This window comes from Triticum dicoccoides, chromosome 2B (genome assembly GCF_002162155.2).
Source record: "Triticum dicoccoides isolate Atlit2015 ecotype Zavitan chromosome 2B, WEW_v2.0, whole genome shotgun sequence".
In the NCBI taxonomy this organism is placed as follows: domain Eukaryota; kingdom Viridiplantae; phylum Streptophyta; class Magnoliopsida; order Poales; family Poaceae; genus Triticum; species Triticum dicoccoides.
In genome coordinates, this window is record NC_041383.1 from 3,527,758 (window position 1) to 3,540,041 (window position 12,284).

At 46.4% G+C, this 12,284-nt stretch overlaps 1 protein-coding gene and 1 long non-coding RNA gene across 4 annotated transcripts in view; one reads left to right on the forward strand and one right to left on the reverse strand.

Moving 5' to 3' along the window:
• Positions 1-2,230: 2,230 nt before the first annotated feature.
• On the reverse strand, positions 2,231-3,910 carry LOC119361666 (cytochrome P450 89A2-like). Its single transcript, XM_037626798.1, has one exon. The coding sequence runs from the start codon at positions 3,879-3,881 to the stop codon at positions 2,412-2,414; it is 1,470 nt and encodes a 489-aa protein (XP_037482695.1). The 5' UTR covers positions 3,882-3,910; the 3' UTR covers positions 2,231-2,411.
• Positions 3,911-10,919: 7,009 nt separating this feature from the next.
• Positions 10,920-12,284, forward strand: part of LOC119361668 — a 3,514-nt gene continuing 2,149 nt past the window's right edge. For 2 of the 3 annotated variants that reach the window (XR_005172929.1, XR_005172931.1), the window contains exons 1-2: positions 10,920-11,187; positions 11,327-11,408. This is a non-coding gene — a long non-coding RNA (uncharacterized LOC119361668). The remainder of the gene's footprint in view (positions 11,188-11,326; positions 11,409-12,284) is intronic. The other variant, XR_005172930.1, reaches the window with a different exon arrangement.

A 12,284-nucleotide genomic window follows, 5' to 3' on the forward strand; every position in this document is an offset into this window, starting at 1 on the left:
ATACGTTGAGCAGTGCGCAATATAGGCATCATGTATGCAAAGATAAATTACTTAATTAGCTGATAGGGAATACTAGTAATTAAAACCTGGGATCTGTTGGAGGATGCGGTCTGGATTGGATGTACGTCTACGCTTGGCGACGACGGATGACATCTCCAGTGGAGATTGGGGAGCGGAGGTCGCCGATAAAACGGCGACTCGCGATTAGGATCACGATCCTCTTGAAGAAGCGAACTCGCGATTAGATCTGACCATCTCGGAAGGGAATAATTAGGCATCCAAACAGGCATGCGGTCAAAGCTACAGCTACGAGCTACACATCGGATGAGGAGTCGAGGAACGAGCCGCTGTGTGCCATAGGCTAGACACAGCCTGCGTCTCCATGTTCAGCCCATGTCCTAGTGCGTAGTGGGCTTAGCCTAGCTGGCTAATGTATACGTACCCTGGGTGCGGGCCCCTGCATCCTGGGGGCCCAGGGCGGCCGCCCCCTTTGCCCCCCCTCAGGGCCGGCCCTGCATAGAATGTAGAAGGGAATGGCTAGTGGTAAGTCGACTAAATTTTCAGTTATGTTCTTTTGATTTCTTTTCAGCCATGGAATGGAAAACAGGCGGTGCAGATTACTTCTTTATCCTCCAGACAACTTTCTTCTTCTCCATCCAACCGCCAGATGGACCACCGGCCGAACCGTCGACCACCACCACCCGCGGCCAGCGGCGCTCCTGCTCAGCCTCACCGCCCCGCCCACCCCTCATCCTCCTCCCACCGACATGCTGCTGCCCCTGGCCATCCCTCCAGCCCCGGCAATGACCAGTTTTTTCTCCGGCGAACTTGCACCACCGCCGTGCTGCCACCCCTACCTCCCCCCTTCATCAACGATAGATGATGGGGTAGCCTCCTAGGGAGCTCCTTCCTTCACTCCGGCGAGTCAGCAGCTGCTTCTTCCTTCCCTCTGGCACCTGCTTCCTTCTAGCGAAAATCGAACAAACCAAATTGGATTTTCAGGCGACTGATGTTTAGCTATTATGAATGTGAAAAGACAAATAAAGAGTGGCTTGACAAGCAAGAATAACCATTCAAACAAGTACACATCCGATCGATCTCACATATTATAATATCTATAGGAGTAGCGTTGCATCCATCTGTATTAACTAACCTGCATCTACCCGTTATAATGACCTGACAAACCAGCAAAGGTATAGCTAAGACAGTCTGGCCATTCTGCACCATGTTGAGAATGATGTATAGGCCAATTTATAGCCCACACTTTAGAGCCTTACTTAATTCTTCGGTGTCCCACATCCTTCACGCATGTTCATACACTTGCATCATGGATAATGGATATGCATGTGATGTGTCCTATCCCTTCCCTGCCACAAGCGTGACATTAACCTAGTAAACAAAATAGAATTTACTAAGACGATCACTTTGGTTTATTTGTTGCTATTTTTATCCTTGTAGAATTAAGGATGTTTATTTTGAGAAACAAAGCTCATTTGTATACTTTGTTATAACACAATTATTATTTTCTTCTTCCTCTTCTATCACGAATTCACCTACCTCCATTGTTGACATGGTCAGATTTTAGGGTGACATGCTGACAGCTATGCCTTCTTTCGCATTGACATGACCGTCAACTCGACAAGCAGAGATTGTTGACATGGTTTCATCTGCCATCGGTGTTGTACACAACAAAACTTGAACAAGTGTATTGGAGCTAGTTTCATCTGCCACACATCATGTATCCTACTGCATAAGGTTTTGCATGGATATAAACAGGGAGCATCGCACACTATGGGGTAGCTAAGCTACAAACATTAATATATGCTTTTGTATCCAGATTGATTAATTTAAAATATCTTACTATTTATGTAAATAACATGTACATTATAGGTCCTGGATTATTTTTAAAGGTAGGAGCATGATTTAATTGGTGGATTTACAAATGTTAAAGGGAATTATAAATATGCATAACATTCATCATGCATATATTACTTTTCCCTATTGACAAAGTGTTTTTAATGGTTAACAATATTAATGATCTTCATAATAATGTTCATAAAAGAAATACCTAGCCTGCTCAAGTGCATGGGTTGAGGAATTGCTGACTTAACCACAACTATTACGGCATTAACCGATAACATAATCATGTATTCCATTTGTTCTTTATGCCGGGAACCGCCCATCACCCAAACTAGTAAAGCCTCTATCTCACCTCCGCCTACGACGTAGCGGCTTTGTTGCCTGCTCCGGTTCATTCTTGGCAAGTCCTCGCAGGCCACGCTTCGTCTTCGCTCGACACTTAGCGTGCGTACGGGGGAGGAATCGACTGACGCTCAAAAAACATTCATATGGTTCGTTATTAGCATTTAGCAAACACAGTACAACCAAGAAACACTGATCAGCCCAGCTAATTAACTAGTTTTGATCTCTGTCCTTTCAAGCTCTAGGTGAGCACGCAATGGCCGCTTCATGACAGTGAAGAACTCAACATGCGGCTGGAGATCGACAGCAAGCTCACCTTCTCCCTCCCTCCACCGGAACTCCCTCACAAGGTTGGCGGTGAAGTAGCTTAAGTGCAGCGTTGCGACACCCCTACCAGGGCACATCCTCCGACCACCGCCGAAAGGCATCATTTTGATCGTGCCGTCGGTTCCTTGGGATGCATCCTTGCAGGACAGGAACCGTTGTGGCTTGAACTCGTCAGGGTTATCCCACGCTGTCCTGTCTCGTGCTATAGCAGCCAGTGGGAAGTACACTTTTGTGCCCACTGGAATACGCTGGCCATTGTGAACCACATGATCCTCTTCCATCACCTGCCTGAACGCAAAAGACGTCGGCGGATGCAGCCGGAGTGCCTCCATGATCACAGCGTGCAGGTACTCCAGCTTCCCAAGAACAACCTCGCTGACTTCCTCGGCGTCCGCACCCACGACGGCATTGATCTCCTTCTGGACGGCCTCCTGTATGTCAGGACGCTTCACCAAGTTGGCCATGATCCACTGCAGCGCTGATGCTGTCGTTTCAGTTCCAGCACCAAGGAACTCGGAGCACATGCCGACGAGTTCACCATCGGACAGCCTTCTTCGATGCCGCCTTGGGTCCTGACTGTGGTCGTCCGGCACCTTGAGATCGATGAGCGTGTCCACATACACTGGCGTCTCGCTGGGTCGCCGGTGCCGGCCGCGACGGGAGTCGATGAGTGGTAGGTACGTCTGCTCCTGCTGCTGTCGCAGGGCGGCTAGCTTCTTCCACCGATTACGATAAATGAGCCTGGTCAGTGCGGGGAGCTTCGCGTGCGCGAACACGCGCGCCGTAGATAGGGATTTGACGAGGTCACTCTGAGCGTCGGCCATGGCACGTACGCGGTTATTGTCGATGTCGTCGCCGAAACACATGTTGGCCACCAGGCCAAACATAGCGTAGCGGATGCTCTCCGCCGCGTGAACCACGCCGTTTTTCCTCTGCTCGGCGAGGTCCACGACGAGTCCATGTAGTGCACGGCGGCGCGCTGACGCGTGCCGGTGGAGCTGCGTTGGGTGGAGGACCTCCGATGTGAGGTTGTGACGAATGGCGCGCCAGTGCTCACCGTAGGGAGCGGAGGTGATGTTCTGGTGTTGACGGCGCGAGAGGATGGCGCTGGGAGAAATGGACGGTGGGCGGTTGGAGAAGGAGCCACCGGCGCTGCCGCGCACGAGAAGGCTGTGCGCCGTTTCGGGGTCCGTGACGAAGATGCTAGCTGGCTGTGGCTTCCACACCGTGGAGAGCTCCGGTGCCAAAACCGACTTGGCCCTCGTGAGAAGGGCTTTGATTGGCGATGCATGGTGGAGGAGGAGGAAGAGGAGAGCCAAGGGAAGCAGGGTTAGGAGGAGCAAGTCTGCCATGGCTTGATGGGTTGAGCTGCGCCTGCCGTATTTACTCACGCATGGGCTTGGCACGCGGTAGTTGAGCTGCATAGATGCCATTATAATATAATTCAATCTTTGGCTGATACAGGGGATGGGACGGTCTTTATTGCACCTTTATTGCTCACCTATAGACGGTTGTGAAAATAAGTATCGCCAACTTTTGAGTAGGCGCAAAAAAATACTTTCGACTTTGGAGTAGGGTTTATTAGTCCCTCCCATATTTTAAATCAAAATTTAATCATATATTTGACTAGCAAATTGTCAATGCATGTCACAACAAATCAAATAATATTGTTGGATTCATATTTGAATGTAGTTTCCAATGATATTATTTTTTTAATGTATAGCTTAGATTTTATTAGTTCAAATCATGATTAAGAAATGACCCAAAATACGGTGACCTGTAACCAAGACATAGATAGTATAAAAAATCCTGTGCATGGACAGGCGTGAAATACTCTCTTGTCACAGTCCGGCGCGCTTCAACAATCTCTGAAACCAAAGTGATTAGCGATTAAACTGAAAAATATCATCTATGGTTATACCACGGCGCCTAACAATTGGGAAAATTAACACGTACACACATGCATGCATTTATTCTACCTCGCATACACACCTGCATGAAGAGAAATTTGTGGGATTGATTGCGGTTGTCACGCCCTAATTAATTGGGCATTAAACCAAACGTGTCTAAAATCCCTTTGGTGGTGAAAATGCATGATAATTGATATGTAAACTGACAATTTAAAGGGAGTATGGTGATTGATCGTTCGCAAGGTGCTCAACAAATAAATCTGAGCTCGTAACGTGCCAGCGAACTCCCTGATGGCCCTCATTTATTACTCGGCCCTGGCTAGATAGCCACATGCTATCATTAATGAGGTTGTTGTCATATTTGTGAAATTGCGTTACTCTCTTCTATCCACATTACTTGTCACTGCTTTACTAATACTCTCTTCGTATTGATGCATTAGGAACATTAGAGCATGATTAATAATACAACAAATTGCTAGCTATAAGATGTTGTCATATCATTTATAGCCAATTCATATAGTCACTCATACAATAAGGTTAGCTATAAGGTTGGCTATAAGATTACTATTTTTCCTCATCTTCTCTCTATCTCTTTCTTCGTATTTATTGCATCTGCCTTGAAGCACGCATATAGTTAGGCTCTTGCATGAGAGCCCACTCCGCTTACTTTTTCATGTCTCTCTACTCCATGTCGACAAAATTGCCATGTAAGCAGGCTATAAGCCTGCTATTGTACTTGCTCTTATGAAAACAAATAATCCTAAAATGCTACATTGGTTACGCCAGGGAAGAGCTGCTGAGGTAGTTTCCTTCTGCATCACGACACACTACTATTGTCGCGTCTCCAAGCTTGGGATCATTCTACAAATTAGTGGGATCATTATTACCTAGAGCTGACAATCTTCCAAACCCATTTTCAATATTATCACAACGATATTCATCATGAGGCTTAAATAAACTTTCAATATCATAAGAATAATCACCCGAATCATGATAATTGCAATAAGTAGTGGACGTATAAAAATTAGCATCCCCAAGCTTGGGGCTTTGCATATTATTAGCACAATTGACATTAATAAAATAATCGGTCTTTGTATGGGCTGAGAGGGGTTACGGGCCAAATAATTGGGCTTTGTATGCCCATGAGTTAGAGGGCCGACATCGATTAATCGGCCTAACAACCGACTAATCGGTCTAACAGACCATTTAACCGGTCTAATAGACCATTTAATCGGACTGGCATGTTAACATGATGAATAGGTGTTATTCGATTCGGCCACCTGATGAGTAGCGATTAACTAGCCAATTTACTGATTAATCGGATGAATTATAGAACAGTGCACATATCCAAATCAATTAGTGTCTTGGGAGAGCGTGGAGAGGATCAATGATCCATGATCCGTGGTCCTATTGCTCTGTCTCTCGAACTTACGGCAAGGGCCAAGAATGCCCGGCCGTGCCTCGTAATTATCTCACAGGTACCCTCCAGGTCATCCTCAGTCACAAGAGACTATCAGGAACTCAGGTCCACCTCTACTGGGGTGGTACCACCTGTCCCTTCAGTCCCACAGAAACAGTTGACGGGAACAGGTAAAGGTAAGTGTGTGTCGATAACACCAAGGAGGAATTGTAGGAATCACCCTCGATCGATTCCCACTCGATGTAACCATGAAGGTGAACTTGGAGGAATCACCCTCGGTAGGTTCACACTTGAAGAACTGCACGACAGAGTCAATATTGGGAGTGGTGAAGGAGGAATCACCCTCCATAATCCACAACCGATTAGCTACACTACAGAGATATTATCAGGAGTGCATTTCGAGGTATCACCCTCGGCACTCGATAGTATCTCTACAGAGTTGTACAACTAAGGGGGGGGGGTGCGGTGATGTGTTGGTCTCGGTACGTCCATCACATTGATCGATTCATTCGGTAATAAAGTGGGGGCAACAGGGACAAGGCGAAGGGTCACTGATGGATCACTAACGAACCTATACTAAGCATATAGGATATCAGGTAAAGTAACAACATCAGGTTACAAAAGCAGGCTATGCATCAGAATAGGAGTTATCAACAACATTAGCAAAATCAAATGCAAGCATGAGAGAGAAAGTATGGGCGATATAGGAATGATCAAGGGGCTTTTTCTTGCCTGGAAGCTCTGTGAAAAAGGGCTGATCGTCAGGTGTGTAGTCATACCTAGGACCATCGTCAGTCTCAGGGTCTACCAGAGAGGAGAGGGGGAGAAACAACAAATATAAAGCAAATAAATGCATCATGATGCATGACATGGAAATATGCTGACCTAGCGGTGATCTAACATAGTGCTACACGTTACAGACGAAGCGGAAAAACATCTAGAAATGTTTTCCCAGCGTTTGGCAGTTATCGGATAGATGAGTGGATATCATTTTTGGATTTTTTATATTTTTCTTAGAAATTTTCATATATAACTTATTTTCATTTCAGTTATATATTACTTTATATGATTTTTTGGAGTTTAAATGATTTTCCAAAAAAATTGTAATTAAGTTAATTCGAAAATACATTAAATACTAAATGTTATGATGTGCTTCATAGGCTGACATGTGGGGCAAGTCAAAGCCCAGTGAGTAGTCAACATTGGCAGTTGACTAGTCAAACTGACAAGTGGAACCCCATTGTTAGTGACTCAATAAAAATTAATAGGTTTCAATTTAACTAATTAAGCTAATTAGTTATTAGGGCCCATTTGTCAGTGTCTAATTAAATTTAACCAATTAAATTAATTAACATTTTAGTTAATTAGGTGGGTGGCCCACCAGTCAGTGACTGTGCTGCCCAGTCAGCACAGTTGACCGGGGTCAACGGGTCAGCTAGGCCCCTGGGGCCCACTGGCAGTGACACATGGGTGGGCCCCAAGCCAGCCATATCTGTGGCGGTGCTAGAGGGGTTCCAGCGACTCGATTTCAAGGTGGTGACGTGCCGTAGTTGGCCGGAATATGCGCACAGGGAGTCTCCGGCCCCGTGGGTTGGCTCGTTCAAAAGAGCAAGCGATGTCGCATTGTTTGGTGTCGGTGGGAGTGGCTGAGATGGTCGGAGTTGAGCGAAACATCATCGGCGGCGGTGGTGGCGTTCGGGTGATCTCGGGTTCGTCGCTACGGGGCACGACAAAGGCAGTGGATGGTGGCGTTGGGTTGCTAGGGAGAAGCTGAGCACGATGCTGTGCTCGGACGCGAGCAGTGGCCACGGCAGCGAGCTCTACCGCGACATTGGGTGCGGCCATGGCGGCGAGGCGAGCTATGGCGCGGAAGGATGGGGGAGACGAAGGGGATCCGAGCGGAAGCTCACAGGGAGCCTGTAGAGGTGCAAACGTGGGCTCGAGGGAGGCTCATGGCGCCGAATCGATGGCGACTGCGGTGGTGCCCAAGGAGGAAGAAGAGGTCGGGGCGGCATTGCAGGGGTCCCCAGTTCCAGCTCGAGGTAGCATGCGGCGTAGCGTGCAGCGGCACTCTATGACATGACGGGGAGGCGTAGGGGTGAAGATGGCCGCGGGATCGACGGGGCATCGGCGACGGTCGCATCGGGCGCTTCTCCAGTTCGACGCAGGGAGCTAAAGGAAGAGGGGGGATCTAGTAGGGGGTAAGTGAGTGAGAAGGGAGGAGTCCGAGGGGCAGTGTGGGTGGCGGACTTATCCTCCCACGGCGAAGCTGATGAGGTGGTCCGACGGGGACGAGCGGCGCTCGTGCCCTCGGTCGGCCACTGTAGCTATGTTGAAGCCAACACGATCGGTGGGCTGGGCCGACACAGTGCCACTTTTCTTTTTCTTAAACTATTTCTTTTTATTTTTATTTTTCTATTTTCATTTATTTAATTCTGTTTTTTAATTATTTTAAATAGCAAATAGGTTTAGTAAAAGTAGGAACTTGGCCCATTATTTAAAGTGCAATTTTGGACAATGCCAGGAAAAGTTTGGGAGGCTTTTAAATTACTTTAGAATTCTTATAACTTTAAAAGCAATTAAAATATTGTTTTGGACCGTGTTTTAATTGTTTTAGGGTATTTAATTACTTTATATAAAATATTGGTTTCACCATGACAATTATTCAATGATTATTTGCCATTGCGTGAACTTTTTAGTTTTCTTATTTCTGAAATTCTTAATTCCTCTTACAATTTGAATTTGATTTAAAGTGGAATTTAAATAAGATATGAATCAACGTTGATCAAGACTAGTTAATCAAAGTAGCTTATGATGATCACTTTAGCTCCTTACATAGGGGTGTTACAATGGCATATAACTCGTGCGGATCCTCATCTAGGCATGCCAAGTGCTGGCAACACCGACGTGTGCCTTCGTCCATGATGTGTCCTCGGGCCTGGTAAGCTTGGTGTGGCGCCTCGTCAACATCGAGTTCGTCCGTCTAGCATGCCCGAGGCTGGCAACACCGACGCGTGCCTTCGTCCATGACGTGTCCCTGGCCTTGACAAACCTAGCGTGACAACTCATCAACACCGTCTTCTTCCTGGCGCACCACTACCTCGACAACACTACTCCGAAGACTACCACGGCGCTTCCTTGCGCCTGCGGCGCCATGGCGACTAACTCAACATCGACCACCCCGAGTTGACATCGACCATGTCATCCCTCGCATGGCTACCTCAAACATGGATACACCATCCTACGCTCTCGGTTAGATTGACATCGGCACAAAGGGACGACTTGATGGAGCAATCTCATCGGTTTCACTCCAGCCACATCTTCTGCTATGCATCGATCGTTACGACTAGGGAGGGGGGATGGTGTCCATCGGCTTACCTTAGGATTCTTCTCCTGTCTCACCGTCTGCGTCGCTACCTTTGTGACTGTGGAGGGATGTTGAGTATTGTGATTATTAGAAAATATAGGATATATTAGGATTTGTTCTAACTTGTCTTATACTCCAAGTTGATCATGTACTCCTATAAATACGTCCACGGGGCTCAAGCGATACAACAATAGAACCCACCTCATTTTGTCAACCTTCCTCTCTATTCTTTCTACAATATATACCCAAAAAAGAAGTTTAGGACTCAATGTTTGTGGGTAAAATTTTCATGCACGGGAGGCTTTTGAAATGGGAATCCGGTTTCTAGGGGTCAACTCGGTCATAGGATAGTCTTGTTACGCCCTCCGTCTCTAAATATAAGACATTTTAGAGATTTCAATAAGGACTACGTACGGGTGTATATAGACGTATTTTATAGCGTAGATTCACACATTTTGCTCCATATGTATTCTTTATTGTAATCTCTAAAAAATCTTATATTTAGTAACTATGGAAATAAAATTACCATCATAGCAAAAACCAGTAGATACGCGAAAAAGAAGCAGTAAGTATCAATGCAGTAATCTTATTTCCATTGGTGTAAATACAATACTCGACGCTAGTAATGATATACATTATTAGAAGCATAGTAAATTATAAATGGAGTAGCCTCCAGTACAATACATTGTAAATGAAGCGTCTTATTGATATAGTACATTATGACAAGTAGTACGATACAAGAAGAGTGCTAGAAACTGGAGTAGAGAGCAACTGTGATTTACAATGAAAACAGAGCCTTCCAATTTACTTGCAACTGTGACAGGTAGAGGAAGTAAAGAAGAGGTACGACTGGGAGAGGGAGGAGGAGGAGGAGGAGGAGGGGAAGCGATGAGGTCCAGGACAGCACTACTCAACCACCTTCCCTGTGTGATACAAGTATTTGCTTGATCCCTTTGGCTTAATTGCAGTTTATCCCTTTGGCTTGATCCCTTTGTTATATCACGTAGAATAATTCGCCCACGCGCGCGGACTGCTTGCTTGCTTGCTTGCTGCACCATCAATTTTTTTTCATGGAAGCAAGCACATCTATCCATTCTTATTTTTTTCAGATCGAGAATAAATAAATAAAAACATGTACATACATACTTAGGCCAGAGACACATGCTGTGACCCATACATGCATAGACTTAGGCGAGAGACACGTGTTGTGACCCATGTCGCCGCGACTAGCTATGACCATCTCTCGATGGATTGAACACATCGCCACCGCCCCACGCCAGGCATCCATCAGTGGGTCGACCATTCACGATGATGGAGCAACAACCGAAACGAAACCCCCACGTATGTTTGGATATGGCGCATGGCTGGGATTGGCCAGAGAGGCGATCGATCCGTGGGTAATCGCTACCGACCAATGAGGGAGACTCCCACCGATCCATCCCCGCCAGCTGCTCACGATTGATTCCGCGGGCCACCCGATGTCGACGGACGGGCGGACGAGATGGGGCAAAGACCATGGAGATCCATCCCAAGCATATCTGTGCTTCTTCCTTCCGGCCAGCTCCCCACGATCAATTCTGCGGGCCGTCAGATGTCGATGGACGAACGAGATTGGTTAAATAGACAGTGTCGATCCATGGGTAAAGTCCATTGACCAATTAAGAGTCCGCTGCATTTACGCCGCTCGTCTCTCAAAATTTGTGTCTCCTTGCTCAAAACTAAGTTTTGAAGACAAGAGAAAAGAAAAGGAAAGATAATATTGAAAAGAGGCGAATCCCATTCCCATCCCCCACCCATCTCTCTCCATGACCATTACCAGGAGGAGCAGGACGACGCCATGGAAGGGTCACCAACAACTCCGGTCTTCTCCATGGACATGGAGGTCCTCCGCTGCACTCCCTGATGCATCAAGCGCGCAGGCATACAAGGAGGCTCTGCTTCTTCCCAGGTCGCCATGGAAGGTATGCTCTGCTCTGCTTGTCAACGCCCATCTATCCGTGTTTGCTTGCTGCTGCAACTTGTATTCGGACGGAGCTAGACAAAACTGCAAAAATCACATACTTTTACTTCCTTTTTCAGAAAAAACTAACAAGTCTGCAGATTATTCTTCAGGTTGATACTAAATTGGCAATGTTGCTGTTCCGACCCCGCTGCCGCTGCGGACGCCATGGAGCCCGTCCAGGTATCTCACTCTGCTCTCTCTCATGTCCCGGCCATCAATTACCCGGAGGTGTTGCCTCTTTTCACTAGTGCAACCGTGCATGTGCGTGTGCGCGCGTGTGTAGTACTCCCTCCGTCTTAAAAAAAGTGACTCAACTTTGTACTAAAGTTTGAACAAAGTTGAGCCACTTATTTTGGGACGGAGGGAGTATGAGATTCAACAAGACACAATGAGCTCTTGTAGCGATGATTCTTCTGCTGGTCACACAAGTGAGCCTATCTATGCTTGTTTTGTCTTGGCTCGATTGATTCCAACACTTAACTTTCAGTTTTGCAACTACAAATTAAGAGATCGATTTGGGGGAGGTGAGGTACACGAATGATAGTAGGCCAGATTCAGACTTGTATTCGAGAGGAAATTCATAGTTTCAGTTTCGCAACACACGCCCACACATAGCAACAGCCAGATTCAGACATGTGTTGGAGAGGAAATTCAGAGTAATCTGCTTGCCTATGTGCTAGGCTTGCATGTCAATTGTCTCATAACCGAGCCATTGGTCCTGGGTTTAGTTAGGACGTGTAATTCAGCTCCCTTGTTGCTACTGCTCCAATCATATAGGCTGCCACATATCATCATGCTTTCTACTGTAGTAATGTTCTCTTCTCATGTTCATCTCTACCCCATGTGTGTGTTGTGCTCTTGACATGTCCGCACGAAATCACCAATGCGTGTCTCTGTGTTGCAAATGTGTTCTCAACATTTGCTATTGTTTGGGCTTAGACAGCTCGATTGCCCGCTGTTTTCAGGATCATTGCCTTATGCTAAAATACTCCTATTCTTTTGCCTTATGCTATTGTTTCAGGATCATTGACATGATTTCCTTTTTTCTCTCATTAT

Coding starts and splice junctions, on each gene's coding strand:
- LOC119361666 (XM_037626798.1), bottom strand. CDS start 3,881: ATGGCAGACTTGCTCCTCCTAACCCTGCTTCCCTTGGCTCTCCTCTTC.